Source organism: Oryctolagus cuniculus, chromosome 8 (genome assembly GCF_964237555.1).
Source record: "Oryctolagus cuniculus chromosome 8, mOryCun1.1, whole genome shotgun sequence".
NCBI classification, from domain to species: Eukaryota; Metazoa; Chordata; class Mammalia; order Lagomorpha; family Leporidae; genus Oryctolagus; species Oryctolagus cuniculus.
Window position 1 is genome coordinate 36,733,309 of NC_091439.1, and position 27,604 is coordinate 36,760,912.

Here is a 27,604-nt window from a genome sequence, read left to right on the forward strand (position 1 = left end):
GCTCCCAGTTCATTATAAAGTAAACTAGGTATCCCACCCTTCTTATGGCTCCTTTTGCTTTATCATGAGCAAGCCAGACAGGGTAAAAAAAAATTATAATATAAATCAAGTCTTTCGATAGGTTTGTCCCTGCCTTGTACTGACTGTCAGTTTCTTCTCCAAGATTGTGCTTTAAAACCCCATTACTCCCAGGCCTTCGGGTTTTGCCTCTCTTGGAGTCCCCCTTCATGCCACTCTAGATGAGGTCTCCAACTAAAATAAATCTTGCTTTTAAATCTCTCTGATTGTCCACTTGGGAATTCTTCGATGTGAGAGAAAGAACTGGGGTAATATTTTTTTGTGCTGCCATTTCACCTGTAACATCATGATCATAATTACCAATGTTAATGGACACTTTGCTTCATTTTGTATTCTTAGCACTGACCTTACTTTCAGGTATATTAAAGATTGGAGAGCAATGAAAATTTTTAAAAATTTTTAGTAAAAATCTAGAAATCTCTGATACTTTATTTTTTAAAATTTGAAAGGTAGAATTAGAGAGAGAGAGAGACAGTGAAAGAGAGAGAGTGTACTCTTCCACCTGCTGGTTCATTCCCCAAATGGATGCAATTGCTAGGACTGGGCCAGGCTGAAGCCAGGAGCTTGGAACTCTATCCAGGTTTCCCATGTGGGTGGCAGCAGTACTTCCACTGCTCTCCCAGGCACATTATCAGGGAACTGGATCAGAAGTGGAGCAGCTGGACTTGAATCAGAGTTCATAACCCACTGTGTCAATTAGTAGTTCTCTGCTACTATTTGTAGGTGCTTTCCTTTTGTCCTGTGGCAATGCATGTAATGAGTTCATTACAGGAGAATAGCTTTATGTAAACAGGAATCTTTCATTTGGGACTAACTAATCATGAATCTTGTAGAGGCTTGTTAATCAATCTGCTCAATTTTTCCCAGTGTTCCATGATGAAAGGGTAGGGACCATGTGAGCAACTATGCTCACATGACTTGGCCAGAAGTAGGCCAAATCTGGGCAATGAGATCTTTTTTAAAAAAGATTTATTTATTTTACTTGGAAGTCACAGTTACAGAGAGAAGGAGAGGCAGAGAAAGAGAGAGAGGAGAGAGGAGAGAGAAAGAGATAGAATGTCTTCCATCTGCTGGTTCACTCCCTAGATGGCCGCAACGGCCGGGGCTGTGCCAATCTGAAGCCAGGAGCCAGGAGCTTCTTCTTGGTCTCCCACATGGGTGCAGAGGCCCAAGGACTTGGGCCATCTTTCACTGCTCTCCCACGTCAAAGCAGAGTTGGATTGGAAGTGGAGCAGCCGGGTCTCGAAGATCTGATGTTAACTTGGAATTGGAAAAGTCTAGTTGGATGCTGTTGAGCTTCTGGGTATGGTGGTTCTGTGGGGCTGTGGTAGCTAGGTTTTGTCACCTGCATGAGGAAGTCAGACTACTCATGACATTGACATGAGACATAAAAGAGAGATAAGAGAACAGGAAACAAAAGGGAGAGATAAGGGAAATTAGCTCTTGGGATTTTGATGACTTCTCATTACCTACTTCAGAAACCTCTTGAGGTAGAAAAGGTAAACATGTTGCCTGAGGCAGTTCCCATGCTTTTTTTTTCTTCCTTTAGTGGAGTGGTGACAAAAACAAAACCATTTAAAAGATTAGTAAGCTAGAAATCAGATTTGGCTGTGGTGCAGTGGGTTCAGCCCTGCCTGTAACACTCAGATCCCATACTGGAGTGCTGGTTCCAGTCTTGGCTTAGTTGCTTCCAATCCAGCTTCCTGATAAGGCAGCCTGGGAGGCAGCAAATGATGGCGCAAGTGCTTGGGTCCCTGCCACTCCTGTGGCAGTCCCAGTTGCAGCTTCAGGCTTCTGGTTCTGGGCTGGCCCAGCCCCACCCATTGTGGCCATCTTGGGGAGTGAATCAGTAGATGGAAGATAGCGCTCTCTGTCACACTGCCTTTCAAGCAGATGTAAGTAATTTTTTAAAAATCAGTTTATGATAGCATAAATGGGGAGAAAAGGACAAATGGACTTAATCTTGCCAAACTTTAAGGCACCTTCCTTTCTTTTCATATTTTAAATAACAAAACCAGATATTGTGAATTACCTGTGACTAGTCTAGTGAATAATAATATTTGTAAAAGAATTTTAGGAGCCTAATGAAAGGGATGACTTGGAATGGCAGACCTTACACCCAGCTAAGGAAGAAGCCTCCATCCAATCATGCTACACCCTGGATTGTCAGCATAATTATCAACTGACTAGATTTTTTCTTCTTACTCTACCCCTGTAGCTACCTTTTCCTCTTTTTTTTATTTTTTATTTTTTTTTTGTTAATTTTATTTATTTGAAAGGCAGAGTTAGAGAGGAAGGGGGAAAGACAGATCTTTCAGCTGCTGGTCTACTTCCTAAATGGCCATAACATCCAGCGCTTGGCCAGGCCAAAGTCAAGTAGCCAAGAGTTTCTTCCCGTCTCCCACATGGGTACACAGGCCCAAGCTCTTGGGCCATCTTCAGCTGCTTTCTCAGGTGCATTAGTAGGGAGCTGGAGCTCAAGTGGAGCAAGCCAGGGCTTGAACTGGTGCCCATATAGAATATAAGCATTGCAGGCTTAACACTGCCAAACACTGGCTCCCCTCTTTCCCTTTAATAATCTTTGCTGCCTTATTTGGCAGAAAGAGCACGTTTTGAATCAAGAGATCTCTCTTTCCTCAAGACTGCCAGTTTCTTGAAATAAACTCTTTCCTCTTACCAAGGGCCTGATTATTTTTCGAGTAATATTTTGGATATGTATACCTTTCAGTAACAGAGTTAAACACTGGTTTACTGAATAAACCTTAGTTATAGTTTAAAGGCTTCCAATTCAAGAGAGAGTACAGCAGCTGAGGACAGACATAGGAGATGGCTGCAGCAGGGGCAGAAGCTATTTTGGTCCTCATTATAGCCAAAGCAAACTCTAAACTGTGAAGTAAACAGAGTGGCACAAATCAAGGTAACTAAATGAAGGGCTTATTTACACATGGCATGGGGTTATCCTCAGATTTACACTAGGACTATTCAAAGAAATTGAACAACCTGCCTGTTCCAGAACAGAATCTTCTCATTCTGGCACTGGGGAAAGGAAGGCAGCTTTCCATACATCTCCCAGGCACTAGGAACCCAAGTTAACATAATCATTTAGGTAAATAAAACTTCACATATTGAGGAAACCCAAGTCAATCATCTATATTAAGCAGTTGAAGTCTCCATTCATAAAACTATTGAACAACTAAGGATCTCACAGTTAAAGAAAAAAAGGTCAGGGGTGGGGTAAATGCTGGGTGTTAGTAAAATGGTGCACTCTTTTCTATGAAGAGATCTACACCCCACACCATCCCAGGCTCTAGTCCCAGCCCCCCATGGCTAGAAGCTAGGTGACTCCACCGCCCAACCACTGGTGTCAGCTCCACCCCCATCCTAATGGGATTTGCTGCTCCTACTTCCCTGCCCGCCCCCCAGCAAAGTTTTAAGAGGACCTGTACCTAAACACATCTCTCTCTCTCTCTCTCACTCTCTCTCTGTCTCTTCGCTCTCGCTCTTGTTCTTATACTTTCCTCTATCTTTTCCTTCTTTGCCCCTTGCCTCAGGTCTGTCGGGTTTCCCCACCAATAAATCCTTTGCCTTACTCTGGTGTTTGGTGTGTTTTGTAGTGGTCTTACACTGGGCAAATAGAAGTACTGACCTTGGAAGAAACAGATAAGCATCCCCCCCCCCAATCCCCCCCCCAAAAAAGGCTTAAAAATATCTCTTATGGCGATAGTTGTACCATTAGTAAAGTTACTAAGAATAACATAAATGAGTGGATTTTACATAGAAAATGTACTTCAAAAATTGTTTAAAAATAAAAACATACAGGGGGCTGGTGTTGTGGCATAGTAGGTTAAGCATCTGCCCGTGGCACCACCATCCCATATGGGTGCCGGTTCTAATCCAGCTCTCTGCTTATGGCCTGGAAAAGCAGTGGAAGATGGCCCAAGTGCTTGTGCCCTTGCACTCATGCGGGAGACCTGGAAGAAGCTCCTGGCTCCTGACTTCAGATTGGCCCAGCTCCAGATGTTGCAGACATTCGGGGAGTGAACCAGCAGATGGGAGACCTTTCTCTCTGTCTCTGGAGTAAATAAGTGAATCTTTAAAAAAAATACACAAATTTTTGAAAAAAAAAAAAAAAAAGGAAAACATTTGAATCCATTAACAATAATACATTTATAAGAAAAAAAAAGGTAAATCGGAGAACAAAAAGGTCTTGGAAAAATATGCTAGTGTGAGGAGTTAGGCCAACAGGCTGTCAAGTCTGGTCTCTGTTGGTATAAAAAAGGGGCAGAGTCCCTTTCAGAGTGGAAAACATTCTTGCATCTCCACAGAAGCTGCCCTCATCAAGGGAAGTGTGGATCCCATCTCTCTCTGAGTTTCTAGTTTTTCAAGAATACCAAGACAAGGTACATAACGCACCCATCTGATGAGTATCTAGTTTTATCAAGAAACTAGCAAGACAAAATTATCAGTCCCACCCTTCTGTTGTTGTTTTCCAAGAGCAGGCTAGACAGGATGACAATTAGGACCCTGTGATGGGTTTTGTGCCTGCCCTCTGGTTGACTGCTAGCTGTTATTCTGCTACCTCCACTGTGCATAAAAGACCCCATCCTGGCTGTTTCCTCCCCTGTAACCCTCTCCTTGACTGCTGTGGCTTAAATAAATTTTGCTTTGCTCACTGTCTGGTCCAAGTGGAAATCCTATATGAGACAAGAACTGAGATCACCTTCATCCTTCTCCTAAAAATAGTAAGCCATTTACATTCTATTTATCCTGTTGATTCTAACTTTTAGCTTTCCTACAGTCTGGCATTGTGGCAAGGTGGGTTGAGCCAGCATCTGCAACGCCAGCATCCCATATGGGTGCTGGTTCAAGTCCCAGCTGCTCCACTTGTGATCTGGCTTACTGCTGATGTGCCTTGGAAGGCACTGGAGAATGGCACAAGTGTTTGGGCCCCTACACTTACATGGGGACCTGAATGAAGCTTCTGTCTTTGGCCTGGCACAGCTCTGGCTATTGTGGCTATGTGGGGATTAAACCAGGGGATGGAAGATCTCTCCGTAACTCTGCATTTAAAATAAACTAAACTAAATCTTTAAAATGATTTTTTAAATAAATAAAACCCTGGGGCCAGCATTGTAGCTTAGTGGGTTAAGCTGTTGTTCAAAGTGCCAGCATCCTGGTTTGAGTCCTGGTTGCCCTGCTTCTGATTCAGCTCTCTACTAATGTACCTGGGAAAGCAGCAGGAGATGGCCCAAATTTGGGGGTCCCAGCACCCAGAGGAAACTTCTGACTCCTGGCTTTGGCTTGGTCCAGCCCTGGCTGTTGCAACCATTTGGGGAGCAAATCAGCAGATGGAAGATTTAATCTCTCCCTCTAGTAAAATAAATTTAAAAACAGTATGAATACTTTTAATATTATCACTGTTTTCTTTGAAATAGTTTAAAAATCCTGGTTTTTTTCCACATCAGTAACTTACTTTCACATGGGAACCTCTTTCATTTTCAGCCACAATGGGAACTAAGCCACCAGAAGGCTACTTCCCAATGTAACCATTATATTCATCTTTTTAAACACATATATTTAAATCATAATGAATTTCAATTTTCAATAATCAAGAAGTCAGTGAGCAGCTGTATTAATAGCCTCCACAGATGGCCCAAGTCCTTGGGCCCTGCACCCGCATGGGAGACCAGGAGAAGCACCTGGCTCCTGGCTTCGGATCAGTGGGATGTGCCGGCCGCAGCGCACATTGGAGGGTGAACCAATGGCAAAAGGAAGACCTTTCTCTCTGTCTCTCTCTCTCTCTCACTGTCCACTCTGCCTGTCAAAAAAGAAAAAGAAAAAAGAAAAAAAAAATAGCTTCCATAGCTGCATAATTGCTCTGCTTTTGGATTCTAGACTCTGAAAGTCCAATATACCAAATATACCATCCTAGTTTTAATCAAAAGATAGAATGTAAAAGTTCCCAAGTGTCATGCTGACAAACAGTATTAAATTACAGAATGAAATAATTTATATAATTTAAAATAAAACATTTCTGTGTAACTAAAATAAGGCCTAACATAAAAGAGACCAAGTCAAAGAAAAAATTTAAAAGAGGTAAGTGGAAGTCAGATAAAGAAAAGGTGGAACAGAAAGTAGAGATTGAGATGAGAGCTAACAGAAGAAATGAATAAGGGGCTGGCACTGTGGCTTAGCGAGTAAAGCAGCCACCTGTGGCCGGCATCCTATATGCGGGCTGCTCCACTTCCAGTCTAGCTCTCTGCTGTGGTCTGGGAAAGCAGTGGAAGATGGCCCAGGCCCTTGGGCCCCTGAACCCACATGGGAGACCTGGAAGGGGCTCCTGGCTTCAGATCGGCGCAGCTCTAGCCATTGTGGCCAACTGGGGAGTGAACCAGTGGATGGAAGACCTCTCTCTCCCCCTCTCTGTGTAACTCCGACTTTCAAATAAAATAAATAAATATTAAAAAAAAAAAAAAAAGATTTAAGTTTTTCTGAGGCAACAGAACAAAAAATGCAATGGTTACATAAATTACCCACTTACCCACTGCTGCCGTGGAAGGGTCACTGTTACCTTAATTACTTGTTGCTTCTTACAAGGTAGAAAGCAGCACATTTCAAAAGATATATAGGGTACTCAATTTTTTCAGGCTAGCAGAGGGAGAAGCAGACTGAAGGAGTCTGAGATACAAGGAAACTCTAAATTCAACCAAATGGGATGAGTGAGTATTGGTTCTTCTTTTCCTTTCAAAGAACTCTTTTAACTGATTCTGCCTAGTCCTTTGAAATTTAAGCCTTTATTTTTTTTTAAAGATTTATTTATTTATTTGAAAGTCAGAGTTACACAGAGAGGAGAGGCAGAGAGAGAGAGAGGTAGCTTTCTACTCTTGTTCCTCTACTAGTACCTTCTTTCAACTTCAATTTTTTAATTCTTTTCTACATATTTCCATTAAATTTTAATTCAGAATAGAGAAACTAAGTACCATACAGTTACATTGCCAAAGTTCAGGGAGTAGAATGAGTTTTTGCTGATATCTTTTCTTTCTTATGTTAGACACAGGGAAATGGCAGTACCTCCAAATAATTTCTTTTAATTTTTTATCTTTTTTGACAGGCAGAGTTAGGCAGTGAGAGAGACAGAGAGAAAGGTCTTCCTTTTTCCGTTGGTTCACCCCCCGAGTGGCCGCTACGGCGGGTGCGTTGCAGCCGGCATGCTGCGCAGATCCAAAGCCAGGAGCCAGGTGCTTCCTCCTGGTCTCCCATGGGGTGCAGGGTCCCAAGCACTTGGGCCATCCTCCACTGCCTTCCCAGGCTACAGCAGAGAGCTGGACTGCAAGAGAAGCAACAGGGACAGAATCTGGTGGCCCGTTGGGACTAGAACCCGGGGTGCCGGCGCCGCAGGCGGAAGATTAGCCTATTGAGCCGCGGCGCCGGTCCCTCCAAAAATTTTTTAATACCCAAAAAAACTTCACAAAATTTAGCTTTTTCCCTTTTTAATATGAGTAGAGAACTACTGAATGCCACATTAAGAGAGTGAGAATGACTTTTAAAACACTGAAAAAAAAACCAATATAATCATTAAAATAAGCAAAGTATAACATCATACTGTTCCTGTTTATAATAAAGGATTTATTAATTTAGTTACATTTTTATATTTAAATCATATTATATAGATAGTTATTGCTATTGAAATCACCAGAATAAAGTAGTGAAAATTATTTTTCCTGCTTAAGGTTATTTTATTGATACTTAGAATGTTATTAAATTTTACATTTTATTTTAAATTTTATGTTTAAAAATCATTTAAGTCCATCAATTTAGGAATACTGCTCTGTCCATTCTCCAATAAATTAGAATTATTTTAAAAATAAGAGAGGTCTGTCATAAGCATAAAATAACTATGGATTATTTGCATCTTGTTATTTTAAGTGGTTTTGTTTCTTTTGTATAATTTTGAATGTAGAATAAAAGTAACACTCTTGAAAACAACTTAATGCTGAAAGTAAGGATAGCTGCCTATATTAACTATACAAATATAACTTGTATACATATATATATACATATTTCTAAAAGTGAAGTAAAATTTCATAAAAATCAGGAGTATTTTTCTTTAAAGTATTCATAATTTAAAATTAGTGTTTTATCCTAATTTTTGAAAAACTTAAAGCCAATCACATAAAATTTACTTTTGACATCTGACACTGAAAAAATGGAGTTCTCACAGAACACGTATAAACTATCCTGGCAAGAATATTAGTATTTTGCTAGGAGACAAACATTAAATGTACCTTAATTTTTACTGGAATTCAATCTTTGGTAAACCCGAATTTTAAATCCTGCCATGTTAGCGTCCAATTATTTTTTATTTATTTTTTTAAAGATTTGTTTATTTGAAAGGCAGAGTTACAGAGAGGCAGAGGCAGAGAGATGTCCTCCACCCTCTGGTTCACTCCCCAGTTGGTCCCAACGGCTGAGGCTGCGATGATCCATAGCCAGGAGCCTCTTCCAGGTCTCCCACGCGGGTGCAGGGTCCCAAGCACTTGGGCCATCCTCCACTGCTCTCCCAGGCCACAGCAGAGAGCTGGATTGGAAGTGCAGCAGCTGGGTCTCAAACCAGCGCCCATATGGGATGCCAGCACCGCACGCGGGGGCTTCACCCGCTACACAACACCGGTTACCCAGCATCCAATTATTTAAAGTTACTCAAATTAATGTTATGTCAAAAATGTCATACTCCATTTGAAATTTTGATCTAAATATATTTCTTTTTTCTTTTCTTTTCTTTTTTTTTTTTTTTTTTGGACAGGCAGAGTGGACAGTGAGAGAGAGACAGAGAGAAAGGTCTTCCTTTGCCATTGGCTCACCCTCCAATGGCCGCCGCGGCTTGCGCGCTGCGGCGGGCGCACCGGGCTGATCCGATGGCAGGAGCCAGGTACTTATCCTGGTCTCCCACGGGGTGCAGGGCCCAAGTACTTGGGCCATCCTCCACTGCACTCCCTGGCCACAGCAGAGAGCTGGCCTGGAAGAGGGGCAACCGGGACAGAATCTGGTGCCCCGACTGGGACTAGAACCCGGTGTGCTGGCGCCGCAAGGCGGAGGATTAGCCTACTGAGCTGCAGCGCCGGCGTTAAATATATTTCCAATATAGAATGTCTATAAGTCAAATAATAATTCACGAGTTATTTCACAATACATAGGGAAATCCATATTCTGTATTCAGTACACTCTGTCCTTACAGATGGATATTAAACAAAAATTGTAAATAATTAATTAAAAGGAATGCTTGAGTTTCCTCACTGTTTGATATATTTATCTCTACTTCTCCACTTTTCTTTACTTCAGTAAAAGAAACTATCAAAAGAAAAAATCATGAATAATGAATCAAATGACAACAGGACAAAAAATGTCTGCTGGTGAATTAATCTAATCACATAATTATTAACACTTTTTCACTATTTATATGGCCACGTGACTAAAACTTCAAAATCTGTGCAAATCTTAAAAATCAATAAATTATTTGTTTAGCAACTTATGGTAAGGAAATAATCAGATAAATAAGCAAACAAATGTATATAGGCATGCTCACTGTGATGTTTATAATAAAGAAAAAAGTACAATTTAATGTTCACTGTTTAAAGTTAGTAAAATATGGCAGACCATACATTAACATGATAATGGAGTACCTACTCACTGATGAATTAGGTTAAAAAGGGTAAGCTAATTGCATTTTTTTTTTGAGTTTTAGATCCTTTTATTTAGAACTTGTTAGTGTACAAAGTGCATTAAAATATCCATTATCCAGTTACCAAAAATGTATGTAAAAATTACTGAGGCAACCCTTTCAGTTTATTCAGGGTAGGAGAATACACATTATATTGTTTAAAAAAAATTCCATTGAGTTTCCAGAGAATGATTAATTTTTCTCCATTGAGATGTTCATTTTTCAGATGTGAAATTGCCTTCAGTAGCTATCAAAATATTCATCTGGGTATAAATAATATAGTAAGTATATGGACTCTATCTGTTAAGAATAAGGACTGCATCTGTGAGTGAAGAACACGGAAGGACCAGAGAGGCCAGCTTGGCCTCATTTGAAGTCCAGTTTTGCAATCACGTAAGCTTCGGCCACATAAAGCTGAAGCAAGGGGCCTCCTGAGTTGTTTCTGGGAGATTATGGGTTGATTTGGTTAAAACAAAATCACTAAAAACAAACGCCTAAGTCTACCAGCCTGTTCGATCAAAATGGCCCAGAAGCCCAAATAAATTATCTTAGCAATTAAAACCACTTAGAAAGGTCATACCCTTCATCAAAGTAGAGCCAATGTCAAAGTCCCAGTCCAAAGACCATTCAAAGGAATCTTAATCCAGGGACCATCCCAATGAGTCAGGTCAGCATGCAAAGAATCCCATATAACATTTTATTAGCAGGTTCCCAAGTGGGAACTACAAATTTATTTTTATAATTCTATGGTAAGCCAACTGCATTTGAACACACAGAAGAAGACTAGAACATACATGAAATAGCAGCTATCCCTCCTTGATGACATTATCAAGATATTTTCTTATTTGTATTTTCCAGCATTTTTAATGCAATGAGAAATTGTTGCCCAAAAATGATAGCAGAAAAGAAAGAAAAAGATGTCAATGTCTATCACTGGGAATTTATAATATTATCTAAAAGTAAATGATGCTGTAAAAATATGCCATTGTAGAGACAGGAGATCACTTGCTTCCCCATTCCTATCTCAGGTTAAAAGAAATCTTTTTTTTTTTTTTTTTTTTAAAGATTTATTTATTTGAAAGAGGAGAGACAAGAGGTCTTCCATTTGCTGGTTCACTCCCCAAATGGCCACAACAACTGAGGCTGGGCACGGTCTAATCTAGGAGCCAGGAATTTCTTCCAAGGTCTCCCATGTGGATGCAGGGGCCACAGGACTTGGGCCATCTTCCTCTGCTTTCTCAGCCTATTAACAGGGAGCTAGATGGGAAGTAGAGCAGCTGGGACTCAAACAGGCGCCCACATGGGATGCTGGTGCTGTAGGGCTACAGCTTAACCTGCTGCGCCACAGAGCTGGCCCTTAATGTTTTCTTAATTCCCAATACATTTTAAGGATTATTTCTTAGACTGAATCAAAGTATGCTACTTTTCCCTTTTCTCTATGCTAATACCTTTATAATGATTCAGATAAAGTGGAGAATCTGTAAGAATGGGACAGAGTCCCAGGGAGTGACAGATGATAGCTATAAACACAAACATTTCTTTTCCTTATACATCCTTTAGCCTGTAAGCTAATGAGCTACAAGCTTGCTTAATTTTTTTTTAAAAAGTATTAATAACACAAAGCGCAACTGAAAGGGCTACTCATTTAATGCTTTTTATAGTCCCTGCACACAATTTTGAGTCCTTATTTCATTTCTTTTAACAACCATATGAGGTAAGAATTGTTATTTCTACTTTACAAAGTCTGATTCAGAGAGTAATTGGCCAAAAGTAACTGAACAAAGATCATTAGGTCAGTAGGTAGTGAGCCAGAGTTCAATACCAGATCTGTTTAATTCCAAAGTTTCTTTTCACTACATGCCTTTCATTTTGAAATTATTAACAGAATGTAAGTTTAAAGTAGTAACTTAGGAACAATGAAATAATATTTAGTTGGTTATAATAGCTATAAATCAGGTCTGTCAAATTGCTCTTCTGTTAATTCATATTTTATAGGTCCACTTATTGGTTCTGAATTTACTGGAATTCAATGTGCTTACAAAAAAGTTTATTTCCATTACAGAATAAACCCTTCTGGAATGAAGGAGTGATACATATATGTATCACTGCTATTTCATCATTGTTATTGCAAACCAAAGTCTTAAAAAGGAGAAGCCACTTACCAGAAGCAACAAGTGGCTTATCAGAGAAAAAAGTAAAGTCCTTTGTTCCTTATAAATAAACAGAATTACATAAAACATAAAAAAGAAATCCACTTAAAGATCTTGTTTCAACAGTGATTTAGAATTGAAAAACAATTTAGGGGCCAGGGCTGTGGTGCAGTGGGTTAACGGCCTGGCCTGAAGCGCTGGCATCCCATATGTGCGCTGGTTTGAGACTCAGCTGCCCCACTTCTGATCCAGCTCAATGCTATGGCCTGGGAAAGCAGTAGAAGATGGCACAAGTCCTTGGGCCCCTGCACGCACATGGGAGACTTGGAAGAAGCTCCTGGCTCCTGGCTTCCGATCGGCACAGCTCTGGCCATTGCGGCCAACTGGGGAGTGAACCATCAGATGGAAGACTGACAGACTGACCAACCAACCTCCCTCTCCCTCTCCCTGTCTCTCTCTCTCTCTCTCTGCCTCTCCTCTCTATGTGCAACTCTGACTTTCAAATAAATAAATAAATCTTTAAAAAAAAATTTAAAAACCTATTATTAAGATGGGGCTAAAATTGACATCTGCACTATCTGCAATGAATACATCAACAAAGCAAATTAATGGTATAGAGAAGATTAAAAAACTCAAGTTTCAACTCTTGTAGTACACTTAACACCTTAAGAATCTTTTGTATTTTAGATTATCCATTTATACTGACAAATTGATATTCTGGTTAAAACCATCCTGGGGAACTTTAGATTAAATAAAACTATGTAGTAGTTTAAGTTACTACATGTTCCTTATTTAATTAAAATTACTCCTTTTTTGTATTATAAAGTAACACATGCACACTGTAGAAATTCAGAACTAGAATTTTAAAAGCTCAAATCTCTCAATTCTGAGATAATCAGCTTTAGCACATTCACATAGGTCCTTGGGAAACTTTCTGTGTGTTAACATATGCATACTTACCTGTGTTCACCAAAATGGAACTATATAATCATTTGTACTATCTTCTTAAACTCTCACATATTGTGACTATACTACCATATCAATAATGGTATTGTTGATTATCTAGGCATTACCCATTTTTGCAATAATAAAATGCTTCAATAAATATCCCTGTACATATATTCTGTTCTTAGAAGAATTAAAATATTTTCTAATTGTCTTTTTAATAATTTAGACCTGCCTTGTTATTGTTAAGTTTTAACACCAATATTGTTATAATTTTATTGACATAAATAACTTATTAACTTTCTGAACAGAATTTCTTACCTTGCAATAACAGATTCAATTGGCATGATATCGGGTACATAGTGGGCCATGGGAGAAACAAAGTGTCCATCTAAGATCTTACAGTCTGACTGCTCTTCAATCTAAAAGAAAAGCAAAACCAAAAGGTAGGCAAGTAGCTTGGTCTATCATGGATGTTTTTCTAATAAAAAGTTCTATTGAACTGCGACTTTTGGTTTAGTATCTACCTAATACGTACTCTTTTTGTTCCACTGTGTTTTTTTAAAAGACATGTTTCTGTAATCAACCACATTTCTTTTCTTTCTACATCCTTTACTACACAGTCTAATTGGGAAAATAAACCAAAAGCAAATTTCATCATATACTGACATTCTGGGACCGTTAAGCCACTGCCTGTAATGCCAGCATCCTATATGGGTGTTGGTTTGCGTCCTGACTGCTCTACTTCCAATCCAGGTCCCTGCTAATGTCCTGGGAAAGCAGCAGAGGATGACCCAAATGCTTGGGCCCCTGGACCCACATGGGAGGTCCAAATGAAGCTCCTGGCTTCAGCCTGGCCCAGCTCTGGCCATTCCAGTCATTTGGGGAGTGAATCAGCAGATGGAAGATCTCTCTTTCTCTTTTTCTCTCTCTCTCTGAAGCTTTCTACCTTTCATACTGGCTAAGAGAAATGAACATTCAATAATATAATCATAAAAAAATTTATAAAGAATAATACAGCACAAATAAGGGCTGACATAAAATGTTACAATGGTTCTATATCAGGCAATCTAATAATGTACTGAATGAAATCAACGTATTAAATAAGGCAAAATGTGATTTTTATATATACAAAAAAAGGATCTGTTAACATTCGACACCAAACTTATTTTCTTCTCAAATTATTATTTCTTAATAGTCAACCTTAAAGTAACAGTAAAGTACCACATATTTTCATCATAATCAAAACCAAAAAACCATAGCGTGGATGTATATGTATGTGTGTATATATATATATATATATATATTAAGCTTTTTAAAAAACACAAATTCTAGCTAGTTGTGCAACCATCATTTATTAAATTATCCACATTTTTGGTAACTGACTTAAAATACTACTTATCATGCACTAAATTTCTGCAAAAATTTCTGCAAGATCCTTTCAATCCTTCATTAGGTGTTATTAGCATATCTCATTTCACTACTAATATGGTGTGTTGATAACTATAGCTATATATATTCACTAGTATGTGACTGAACTAATCTTTTCTTATCACTTTCCATTTTCAGAATATTCACAATCTGATTATGTACAATTCATTTGTGCAAAGTAGTTTTGGATACTTTTATGGATCTAAATTCTAAATTGAATACTTTAATTGGGATTGCATTGCATTTTTTAAAAATGCTTACAGGAATCTAATATTTGTACAATGTACAATGTTACATTTTTTACAAGAAAGTTTTCTACTTTCAACACTTAAAATATTTTAAGTTATCTTTTTATTTATTTGAGAGACAGAATGAGATAGAGCGAGAGACAAAGAAATCACAACTGCTGACTCACCCCCTCAAATGCCCGCTTTGGAGAGGGCTGGGCTGGATGTAGAGCCAGGAGCTAGGATCTCAATCCAGGTTTTCCATGTGGATAACAGGAATGTAATTAATTACTTGAGCTATCACAGGGATTTCTGGCATTAATCTGGAGTCAAGAACCAATGTGAGATTTGGACATCTCAACTGCTAGGCTAAATGCCCAGTCCCCATTTCAGTCATTTTTATTCTTCTTAGTATTCTTAGTTTTAAAGTTTCTTTTGGGTAATTTTTTTCCCCAAGGAAACCTTTCATTTAAGAAATACAAACTTCATGGGTTTCTTAAGTACAACTTTAGAAATATAGTGATTCTTCTCACCATACCCATCCTCCCACCCCCTCCTCCCTGTCCCATTCTAGTCCCATTCTCCACCAAGATCCATTTTCAATTAACTTTATATACAGAAGACCAACTCTATACTAAGAGTTTAACAATTTTCACACACAAAAAAGTCTACTCCTCAACAGTCAAGACAAGGGGTGTTCAAAGTCAATGCATATCAAAGTTAATTTCACTTTTTTAGTCTCTGCTATGACCTGGGAAAGTAGTAGAAGATGGCCCATGTCCTTGGGCCCCTACACCCATATGGGAGACCCAGATAAAGCTCCTGGCTTCGGATCGGCGCAGCTCCAGCTGTTGCGGCCAATTAGGGAGTGAATCAGCAGATGAATGACCTCTCTCTCTCTCTCTGCCTCTCCTTCTCTCTGTGTAACTGACTTTCAAATAAATAAATAATTCTTTAAAAAAAAGCACTCTTATGTATGACATCAGCGATCATGTGAGGCTCTTGACATGAGCTGCCAAGGCTATGGAAGCCTTCTGAATTCACAAACTCTGTCAGTATTTAGACAAGGCCATAAGCAAAGTGGAAGTTCTCTCCTCCCTTCAGAGAAAAGTACATCCTTCTTTGATGATCACTTCCTTCCAATGGGGTCTCACCCACTGAGGTCCTTCATGTAGGGTATTTTTGCCACAGTGTCTTGGCTATCCATGCCTGAAATGCGCTTGTGAGATTTTCAGCCAGACCAGGATGCCTTAAGGGCTAATTCTGAGGTCAGAGTAGCAACTTAAAGCAACTGATATTCTATGAGTTTGTTGTGTGGACTGCTTCCCATGTTGGAGCATTCACTTCTTAATTCTATCTATTATTAATACCAGACACATAATCCAATCTATATGATCATGTTAACACTTAATCTCATGGCGTGTTTTCAGACTGTACCCTTAGAACTATCTGTAGTAATGTATGCAGAACTATACAGCTTTACAGTTACAAACTTCAAGTACTTCATAATTACAACTTTAGGAACATGGTGATTCTTCCCACCATGACCTTGCTCACACCCATACTCCCACCCTCCTTCTCCTTATTCCCACTCTCATTTTTTGTTAAGATCTACTTTCAGTTGACTTTATACACGTATGACTAACTCGATGTTAAATAAAGAGTTCAACAAATAGTATGGAAAAAAAAAAAAAAACCTTTTCCTCAACAGTCAAGACAAGGGCTGTTCAATTCATTGCTTTTCAAAATGTCAATTTCACTTCTGCACATTGCCTTTTAGGTGCTCTTCTTAGTTCTCACAGGTCAGAGAACATATGGTATTTGTCCCTTTGGGACTGGCTTATTTCACTAAGTATAATGTTTTCCAGCTTCATTCATTTTGTGGCAAATGACCAGATTTCTTTTTTTTTTCCTGCTGTGTATTATTCCATGGTGCACATATCCCATCGTTTCTTTATCCAGTCTCCAGTTGATGAGCATTTGGGTTGAAACTATGTCTTAGATATTGGGAATTGAACTACAATAAACATGGAGGTGCAGATAATTCTTTCATATACTGGTTTCATTTTCCTTGGGTAAATTCCCAACAGTGGGATGGCTGGTAGGTTTATATTCAAACTTTTTTTTTTTTTTTTTTGAAATTTACAAAGATTTATTGGAGTCAATGACTTCCAGCCAGTGCAGCATAGAGAGGAAAAAACCCAAAGGACCCTGTGTTACTGGGGTTTTAAAGTACAATTTCAAAGGAAAAAAACTTGACAATCAGATTGTCATTCAGTTACCAGACAGGGACAAACCCAAAGAAAGACCGGATTTACAATCCTTTATCCTATCCTTTATCCAGAAGGGTGGGATAGGTAACTTGTTTTCACAATAAACTGAGCTCAGATGCAATTACCATGCTATTCACATGGTAAATTTGGAGATTCCAAAGGAAGGGGGACATTTTGTTCTTGCTAAAGATAACATTCTTTGGGGGAAGGAAGCAAATTTTTTGAAGATTTTATTTATTTATTTAACAGGTAGAGTTACAGACAGTGAGAGGAAGAGACAGAGAAAGGTCTTCCTTCCACTGGTTCACCCCTCAAATGGCTGCAACAGCTAGAGCTGCGCCTATCTGAAGCCAGGAGCTTCTTCTGGGTCTCCCACATGGGTGCAGGGTCCAAGGACTTGGGCCATCTTCTACTGCTTTCCCAGGTCATAGCAGACAGCTGGACCAGAAGTGGAACAGCCGGGACTTGAACCGGTGCCCACGTGGGATGCTGGGACTACAGGTGGTGGTCTTACCCGCTACACCACTGCACTCCCCCCACTGACTTTCATTACCTAGCTGGCCTGGGAGGAGAGGAGGCTTGAACAGAAGGTAGGCCGTATTTCTAAAAGGAAAACATTTTTAAGTTAATATACAGTTCTGCCTGCAATGTTGCTGATCCTTATTGGCCATCCCCATGGGAGAAGTGGTTACTTTGGAAGCTGGGCCGAGTGAAGGTCTTTTTAGCTTAGAGTGAACAAGGTCTGTGACTACAACCTGGAGCCCTTCAACTCCAAGGCAGGTCCATTTCTAGTGGCCCCACTCTTGGCTGGCATAGCTGCCAGGGCTCTTCATAAGCTGATTTCTGCTGAAGCCCTGGCTTTCCACATCAAAAACTAATGCAGTGGACTGGTCTACTGGGTCTCCTTGATGGCAGATCACTGTGTAAAGCAGCCATTAATTGGCCTGCCACTTATATATTCAGGTTTCTGAGTTACCTCCATACTGTCTTCCATAGTGGCTTTACAAGTTTACATTCCCACAACAGTGGATAAGGCTACCTTTTTCCCACATCCTCGCCAGCATTTCTTATTTGTTGATTTCTGTATGAAAGCCATTCTAACCAGGGTGGCCCTTTGGGGAGTGAACCAGCGGATGGAACACCTGTCTTTCTCTTTCTCTTTCTCTTTCTCTCTCTCTGCTTCTCCTCCTTCTGACTCTGACTTTCAAATAAATAAATAAATCTTCAAAAAAAAAAAAAAATCTGTAAGACAGAAGGCAGATTAGTGATTGCCAGCATGTGAGAGTCAGAGGCAAGGGAAGTGACAACCAAAAAATACAGTGTTTCTTTCTGGGATAATCAAAGTGTTCTAGAATGAGGTTATGAAAAGAATGTTGGTTATATACTTTAAAAACCATCCAATTGTACATTTTATAAGGAAAGATTTTATGGTTTATTATATTTTAATTTTTAAAAACCAAAGGGGAGGGTATCTGTAAGAATGCATACCAAAATTGTAACAGTAATTTCTCCTTGAGAGGGAAGTGGAATTAGGTGGTAGGAAGTGCAGAGATTAAAGGACACTTGATTTTTACTTGGTTTGCTTAACAGATTCAAAATCTGTTTATTTTAAGCCTGTAATTTTCAATAGGAAAAAAAAAAGCAGAGACAGCAAATATTTAGCAAAATTTCAGATTCAGTGAGAAATGTTTTAATTCCAGAAGATACAGAAAGAATGACTTATAGTGTAGATAAGGAATTTCCAGTTTATAACATTTTATCTTTAGCAGTGCAACTCTTGAAAAAAGGAAACCTTTTAAAGATATCCAACATATAAGAGCTGCCAGTAGGGTTACATCGGATGAAGGACAATGAAGGATGTGAGAAGCTCAGCTTTGTATATCCTCTTCAAAAATATAACAAAGTATCCAATTACATAATCTAGAAATATTTTACAGAAAAACAGTTGGGTATTAAATATGAGAGTATTTCAAGGGGCTGGCACTGTGGGTAGTGGGTAAAGCTGCCACCTGCAGCTCCAGCATTCCATATGGGCACCAGTTCGAGTCTAGGCTGCTCCACTTCTGATGTAGCTCCCTGCTAACGTGCCTGGGGAAGCAATGGAAGATGGCCCAAGTGCTTGAGCTCTGTACCCACAAGGGAGATCCAGATAAAGCTCTTGGCTCCTTGCTTTTGCCTGGCCCAGCCTCAGCTGTTGTGGCCATTTCAGGAGTGAACTAGTAGATGGAAGATCTCTATTTCTCCCTCTCTCTCTGTAACACTGCCTTTCAAAGAAATCAAATAAATCTTAAAAAAAAAGATAATTTATTTTAATGCAAAAAATTTTTTGAAATTCATGCAGTTTTTTGTAACAGGTGTTTTCCATCAACTTTGAAGATCCCTCCTATATGACTCCAAATATAGTTACTAAAAACACGAAATACACATGAATACAGTTATTAAAATATTGTTAGGATACAAATAGCATCCTTTAAATATTAAAGAAAAATCCACTGCACTCATGTTTTAGTGTTTGTTGTTACTATACTCCAATATTTAATCTATTCTTGGTACATATTTATGTTAAGAATATCAACAAATGTATTGCTATCATTTGAGTACCTTATCAATGTACACTGGATAATCGCTTGAAACAAGATTCTGGCATTTTTCTCGATTTCCAATCATCTTTCTGAATTCGAAGAGCCTATTATGGAACGGGGACAAAAAAGTAAAAAATTCATCTTTTATAACATCTATTATATCCATTAGGGTGATACAGATGAAAAGTCATTAAAAATGAACAAATCTATTTCATAAGCCATATTACAATTTAAGTCTGATTATTAAACAAAAACAGCAGGCTGTTGTTTTTCAAATTAGACACTTTTATCAGAAAAATGTGAGAAACGCATTGTCCAGAAGGGAACTAATACATATATGACTCAAAATTAAAGGCACCCATGCTGAAAATTCATTTTTTTTTCTTTTTTACAGATTTACGTTTTCATTTGAAAGGCAGAGTTACAGAAAGAGAGAGGGAGAGGCAAGAAAGATGCTTAATCTTAAGCTGGTTCACTCCCCAAATGGCCAGAAAATCTGGAGCTGGGCCAACTTGAAGCCACGAGCCAGGAGCTAGGAGCTTCTTCTGGGTCTCCCATGTAGGTGCAGGGGCCCAAAAACTTGCACTGCTTTCCCAGGCATATTAATAGGGAGTTAGGTCAGAAGTGGAACAGCTGGTTCTCAAACCAGCATCCATATGGGAGGCTGACTTGCAGGCAGAGGCTTAACCTGCTACGCCAATAATGGCTCTGAAAATTAATTTTTTTAAAGATTTATTTATCTATTTAAGAGGAAGAGTTACAGACATATGAGAGGGAGAAACAGAGACAGAGTTCTTCCATCTGCTGGTTCATACCCAAAATGCAATGGCCTGAGCTGAGCCGATCCAAAGCCAGGAGCCAGGATCTTCTTCTAGACCTCCCACGGCAGTGCAGGGGCCCAAGCATTTGGGCCATGCTCCACTGCTTTCCCAGGACATTATCAGGGAACTGGATCTGAAGTGGATCATTCAGGACTTGAACCAGTGCCCATATGAAATGCTAGCACCTTAACCTACTATGCAACGGCACCAGCCCCAGAAAATTCATTTTTCAAGTTCAGATTTTCCCATGAACTATAGTGTACACTAGTTGAACAGCTCTACAAATTCAGGTTAGTCAGGAAAAGTGAGTGCTGGAAAATTCCATACAACTCTAATCAGCCTTATATTATTGGGTTAAAAATCTAGTTTGTTGGGGCTGGTATTGTACTAAAATGAGTTAAACCACCAGCTGCGGCCGGAGCCGCGGCTCACTAGGTTAATTCTCCACCTTGCGGCACCGGCACACCAGGTTCTAGTCCTGGTCGGGGTGCTGGATTCTGTCCTGGTTGCCCCTCTTCCAGGCCAGCTCTCTGCTGTGGCCAGGGAGTGCAGTGGAGGATGGCCCAAGTACTTGGGCCCTGCACCCCATGGGAGACCAGGATAAGTACCTGGCTGCTGCCATTGGATCAGCACGGTGCGCCGGTTGCAGCGCACTGGCCATTGGAGGGTGAACCAACGGCAAAGGAAGACCTTTCTCTGTCTCTCTCTCACTGTCCACTCTGCCTGTCAAAAACAAAACAAAACAAAACAAAACAAAACAAAACAAAACAAAACAAAACAAAACAAAACCACCAGCTGCAATGCCCATATCCCATATGGGCTGCAGTTCAAGTATTCAGCTGCTCCACTTCCAATCCAGCTCCCTGAAAATGTGTCTGGGAAAGCAGCTTGTACCTTTGTATGCACCGTGATGAAGCTCCTGGATCCTGGCTTCAGCCTGGCTCAGTCCTGGCTGTTGTGGCCATTTGGGGAGTGAACCAGTGATGGAAGAGCTCTTTCTTTCTGTAATCTTCATTTCAAATAAATAAAATAAATCTTAAAAAACAAATCTGGGGGCTGGCGCCGTGGCTCACTTGGCTAATCCTCCACCTGCGGTGCCAGCATCCCATATGGGCACCAAGTTCTAGTCCCAGTTGCTCCTCTTCCAGCCCAGCTCTCTGCTGTGGCCCAGAAAGGCAGTGGAGGATGGCCCAAGTGCTTGGGTCCTTGTACCCACATGGGAGACCAGGAGGAATCATCTGGCTCCTGGCTTCGGATCGGCGCAGCACCAGCTGTTGTGGCCATTTGGGGAGTGAACCAATGGAAGGAAGACCTTTTTCTCTCCTCTCTCTCTCACCTGTCAAATAAATAAATAAAAATCTTTAAAAATAAAAAAAAAAAATCTGGCTTGTTTTTCAGAGAGCTCTTTATTTTAAAATCTGAATTAATTTTAAAGTAGCTACATTTTATGATGATAAGGCTAGAACACAAGAGAAGTAACTAAAAAGAAAATAGATCTCATAATCACATTTTAAAATAGTTTAATGTTTAACTTGCTAATTATTGTGTTTTAAAATAAAGTATTTTATAACAAGTCTATTTTAAATATGTACTGTGGGGAGCAACCCGGACTAGACTGTTACTGGAATTAAGACTTATTCTATGCATCTGCTCTCCCACAATATGGCGCTGGGAGAGAAGTAAACAGCTTCCGCACAGCTGCCTCCAGTTCAACCAATAAACTGTAGGACTTGCTCCTGATTGGAGGAGAGCAGCGTACTCGGCGTGTGGGCAGCCGAGTTGGGATTGGCAGAGGAGGACTATAAAGGAGGAGAGAGACGGCATGCACCAGGAACATCTAAGGGGAACATCTAGCTGAAGGAACACCTGTGCAGCCCCCGAGAGAGCCGGCCGGCGGTGTGCCGCTCCCCTGCGGAAGTGGGGAATGTGGCCAGGGGGAACTGCCCTTCCACGGAGGTGGAAGGGACAGTAGCCAACCCGGGAAGAACCAGCAGCAAACCCGGGGAGGGCCGAGCAGACAAAAGAACAGCGCAGGGTTTAGTGTCGTTCCTCCACGAAGAGGGGGAGCGACAATGTACTGAAACAACAAATTCAGAACAAGTTCTCAAGAAAAACATGCTTACCTTTTGAGATCCTCTGGCCTTCCCCATCCTCTGATGAAAAGTTTTGTGAGGAGAAGCCTCCGGTATAGAATATCTAACTTGCTCACACCCATTAGCAGCAGAGAAGCATCTGTGAAGCAAGATTGGAAAGAAATATTTTATTTTTTATGCAGGCAGCAAGTCAATTTTCTATTTCTGTGAGTATGACATAAAATTAAAGACTGAGAAGTGGCGTTGTGGCATTGTGGGCTAAGGCTCTCCCTGCAGCACCAGCATCCCATATAGGTGCCAGTTTGTGTCCTGGCTATTCCTCCTCCTATTCAGCTCTCTGCTATGACCTGGGAAAGCAGTGGAAGATGGCCCAAGTGCTGGGGTCCCTGCACCCATGTGGAAGACCTGGAAGAAGCTCCTGACTCCTGGCTTCAGATTGGTCCAGCTCCAGACATTGTGGCCATTTGGGAAGTAAACCAGCAGATAGAAGACCTTTTTGTCTGCCTCTCACTCTCTCTGAAACTCTACCTCTCAAATAAATAAATACCTCTTTAAAAAAAAAAAAAAAAACATTGAGAGTAAACTCTTGAATTGGTTCTTTTACCTTTATAACTATTTAATACTGTAAACTGACTTATTCCATAAATAAGTCAGATATATTTGCTCCCCTCTCCCCATTACCCAAATAAGTTAATTAATCAATTTTTATTTGAGAGGCTGAGACAAATTCAGAGAGACTTCACTTGCCAAATGCCTGCCGCAGCCAGGAGACAAAAGCCAAGAGCCAAGAATGCAATCCAGGTCTCCTGCATGGGTGATAGAAATCCAACTACTTGAGCCATCACCATGGCCTCTCACAGTCTGCATTAGCAGGAAGCTGGGGTCAGAAGATGGCACCAGGGATCAGCACGTACTCTGATGTGATGTAAACATTCTAACCACAGTTCTAACTGTTTGGACCCTGCCCTCCACCCTCTCACTTTAGCTGATAGTTCGCTCACTGTTTATCTTTATACCTTTAAGTGTAAGGTTGCCCTAATACAAAGGACCAAAAGCTGAAATGATCAAAAATCTGTAAACTTTTCAGGGTTCACCTGACACCATAAGTGGAAAATCCCAGACTATAAAACTCTGTTTCATAAACAAAAGTATTAAAAATACTGTATAAAATTAGCTTATAAAATTAGTGGGGAGTGGACATTTAGCCTAGTAGTTAAGACATTCACATCCCATATTGAAATATGTGGGCTTGATTCATGGTTCTGGCACCTGATCCCAGTTTTCTGCCAAAGTAGATCCTGGAAGGCAGCAACGATGGCCCAAGTAACTGCGTGATTGAAGGGGGCCAGCACTGTGGTGGCATAGCATGTGGAGCCGCTGCTTAGGATACCACCATCCCATGTTGGTGCTGGTTTGCGTTCCAGCTGTTCCACTTCCGATCTGGCTCTCTGCTAATGGTCTGGGCAAAGCAGCAGAAGACAGCTCAAATACGTGGGCCCTTGATACCCACATGGGAAACCCAGAGGAAGCAGATGGCTCCTGGCTTTAGCCTGGCCCAGACTCAGCCATTTAAGTCATTGTTGTGTTCCAGATCACCCAGACAGAAAGAACCAGCGAGACTCACCGTAATGCAAAGAACAAAGGGACTTTATTACGGGTCCAGCATGCTGGGGCCTGGCCTCCCGTACAGCGCAGTGCTGGGAGACCAAGACCCCTTCTCTTTGTTCCTGGGGTTTTTATAGTCCCCGAACAAACAAGTATTATATTCGCATTCCTTTTTTCCCCTGGCCCTGCTGGACCAAGGACGGCCCACCTTACTGGTTGCCCCCCACCTGGCCCTGCTGGACCAAGGACTGTCCAGTGTCAGGGTCCATCACAGCGGAAGCATCCTGGGCCCAGCCAGTTCCTTTGTCTTGTGAGAAGCCTGTCATGGCGTGGCTCTGGCCTCTCACACCATCTGGGGAGTGAACCACGAAATGGAAGATCTCTGTTTCTCCCTTTCGCTCTGTAAATCTGACTTTCAAATAAATAAATAATTTTTAAGTGAAATAAAAACTAACAAATATTCAAGAAACAATTTGTACTGTGGGGCTGATGGTGTGGCACAGCAAGTTAAGGCACCACTTGTGATGCCAGCATCCTATTTGGAGCCCAGGTTTGAGTCCTGGCTGCTATACTTTCAATCCAGCTTCCTGCTAATGGGTGTCACAAATGCTGGGCCCTGACATGCACACGGAGAGCCAGGATGGAGTTCCTGGCTCCTGGCATTGGCCAGTACAGTTGCAGCCATGTGTGGAGTGAACCAGCATATGGAAGACCTCTCTCTGTCACTCTGTCAAGCAAATAAATAAATTTCACAAAACAAAAACAAAGCCACACACACACACACACACAAAGACAAAAAAATGGGGCCGGCGCCTGTAGTGCTGGCATCCCATATGGGCACCGGGTTCCAGTCCCAGTTGCTCCTCTTCTAGTCCAGCTCTCTGCTGTGGCCCGGGAGGGCAGTGGAGGATGGCCCAAGTGCTTGGGCCCCTGTACCCACATGGGAAACCAGAAAGAAGCACCTGGCTCCTGGTTTCAGATCAGCGCAGAGCTGGCCATAGTGGCCATTGGGGAGTGAACCAATGAAAGGAAGATCTTTCTGTCTCTGTCTATAACTCTGTCAAAAAAAAAAAAAAAAAAAAAGCCATAGGAGTTGGATGAAACAAAAATTTTTAAAGATTTATTTATTTATTTGAAAGTCAGAGTTACACAGAGAGAGGAGAGGCAGAGAGATAGAGAGATAGAGAGAGTGTCTTCTATCTGCTGGTTCACTTTGCAATTGTCTGCAACAGCCAGAGCTGTGCTGATCCGAAGCCAAGAGCCAGGAGCTTCTTCCAGGTCTCCCATGAGGGTGCAGGGGCCCAAGGACTTGGGCTGTCTTCTACTGCTTTCCCAGGCCATAACAGAGAGCTGGATCAGAAGGGGAACAGTTGGGACTTGAACCGGCACCCATATGGAATGCTGGTACTGCAGGCGCCAGCCCTGATAGCTTATTCTTTACCCAGATACCAAAATTGCCTAGTGTTACATATCATAACATATTCCAAATAAAAGGCCAACTCTTAGGATATGGTCAGAATGGGCTCTTCAGCATAAGGAAAGGTAACTCTGAGTGATGAAAAAGGATTTTATTTTTTACTGCTTGTGTCTTTTTGGAATTATTAAAAAAATGTTACTCATATATAATTTGTGTATATTACATGAGCACAACAAAGGCATGTCATTATAATGCAGGACTTTATTGGTTTTTTTGCCAGCATTATAAGCTTTTTTTTTCTCTACTCATAAGAAATGGACTGAGTCAATGTCTTCCTTTGCAACATGCAAGAAATCAACAGCAATAAGCAGATTCCATGTTAGTAATAGAAATAGGTTAAATTCAAAAATCTAACATACTTTGCAGTAAGAAGGAAAGCAGTATACTGTATGTGAGATGTCCCATTTTTCTAAACATCAGTACTGCTATAGGTAGATAGTCAGAAGTAGAGTAGAAAGTTTTAAGGGAAGCAAGAAAGAACCTAAGAAAAATGAACTTTCTGATGTACAATTGTAAGGTACTACTTACTATATTTATTATGTGCTTAAGTTGTTAAGTCACTCCTAATTTTCAACCCCACACTAGAAAAAATTCCCAAATTGCTTTAATTCCCTACATAATAGGCCACAAGAGTCAGCTGTCCAAATCAACAATCAGTATATTCCTTGCTATATTTACCTGCCAGTAAACAACTGACAAATGAGGAACAGAAAGCAAATCAGATATATACACAGCTTAACACAAATTTGTTTCTAAAATTAAAGATTATACAGATGTTTTCTTAAATCTCATTTCAGCCCCAAGCAAAATGAAAGATACAAGGTTTTTCTGGAATCCTGTAGGGCTCAGAGTATCAAATGCCACCATAAACAGATAATAATCGAAGTCCAGGGAAAAGACAACTCCAGTTTACCTAAGGGCATCATCTGGAGGTGGGCCAGATACTAAAAGCCCTTCTATCAAGCTGGATTGACACCAATGAACTTCTGCAGAAACTGGACCCACTTTTGAAAGCCAAACTAACACAATTGTCATCTATTTTTAAATAGCCAATGTAAAAAGGAAAAAGCAAAGTAAAACAAAAACAGAAGTTCTAGTACAGTGCCAAAGAATGAAAAGTCTTTCCTAGAAATTAGCTCTACTGCTAAAGTAGTATTCATGGTCTGTTATGCCATCTAGTACTTTTGTCTCCTATCACTCTGACAATCTATTTAAACAACGCAACACAAATTTTTAAAAAATTTTTATTCTCATATTGTTGCTATAAAACTCAAAGAAGTGAAGTGTTTTTTTTGTTTTTTTTTTTTTTTTTTTTTTAATTTGGCAGGTAGAGTTACAGACAGTGAGAGACAGAGAGAAAGGTCTTCCTTTCGTTGGTTCACTCCCCAAATGGCCGCTACGGCCGGTGCTGCGCCGATCCGAAGGCAGGAGCCAGGTGCTTCTTCCTGGTCTCCCATGTGGGTGCAAGGGCCCAAGCACTTGGGCCATCCTCCACTGCCCTCCCAGGCCACAGCAGAGAGCCAGACTGAAAAAGGAGCAACTGGGACTAGAACCCGGTGCCCATATGGGATGCCGGCGCCGCAGGTGGAATATTAACCTAGTGAGCCACGGTGCCGGCCCCCAATAAATTAAGTTTTTTTTTTTTTTTTTAATCTTTTTAAAAATACGGAACGCTTCACGAATTTGCGTGTCATCCTTGTGCAGGGGCCATGCTAATCTTCTCTGTATCGTTCCAATTTTAGTATATGTGCTGCTGAAGCGAGCACAATAAATTAAGTTTTTAAAAATACCATTGCGGGCCGGTGCTGCAGCTCACTAGGCTAATTCTCCGCCTGTGGCGCCGGCACACCGGGTTCTAGTCCCAATCAGGGTGCCGGATTCTGTCCCGGTTGCCCCTCTTCCAGGCCAGCTCTCTCTGCTGTGGCCCGGGAGGGCAGTGGAGGAAGGCCCAAGTCCTTGGGCCCTGCACCCGCATGGGAGACCAGGAGAAGCACCTGGCTCCTGGCTTCGGATCAGCCCGGTGCGCTGGCCGCAACGCGCCAGCCGCAGCGGCCACTGGAGGGTGAACCAACGGAAAAGGAAGACCTTTCTCTCTCTCTCTCTCTCTGTCCACTCTGCCGGTGTTGTGGTGTAGCAGGCTAAGCTATTGCCTGCTGTGCTGGCATCACCATGGGCACCGGCTTGAGTCCTGTTCTATTTCCAAT

The 27,604-nt window shown here is 40.9% G+C and overlaps 1 protein-coding gene and 1 non-coding gene across 12 annotated transcripts in view; both read right to left on the reverse strand.

The window, feature by feature from the left end:
* Positions 1-27,604, reverse strand: part of ABHD18 (abhydrolase domain containing 18) — a 55,367-nt gene that overhangs the window by 24,916 nt on the left and 2,847 nt on the right. For 5 of the 11 annotated variants that reach the window (XM_070047613.1, XM_070047614.1, XM_070047610.1 and 2 more), the window contains exons 2-4: positions 22,349-22,457; positions 19,424-19,508; positions 13,213-13,313 (exon numbers count right to left, since the gene is read on the reverse strand). Coding sequence is in view for 7 of the 11 variants with exons in the window: in XM_070047610.1 (XP_069903711.1) it covers positions 13,213-13,313; positions 19,424-19,508; positions 22,349-22,440 (278 nt within the window). In the remaining 4 variants the exon portion in view is untranslated. Of the gene's footprint in view, positions 1-5,303; positions 5,449-13,212; positions 13,314-14,737; positions 14,873-19,423; positions 19,509-21,119; positions 21,562-22,348; positions 22,458-27,604 lie in introns of those variants that run through there. The other 6 variants (XM_051819878.2, XM_070047612.1, XM_070047607.1 and 3 more) reach the window with 5 other exon arrangements.
* On the reverse strand, positions 27,060-27,166 carry LOC138843611 (U6 spliceosomal RNA). The gene has a single exon (XR_011378571.1). It is a non-coding gene; the product is annotated as a U6 spliceosomal RNA (small nuclear RNA).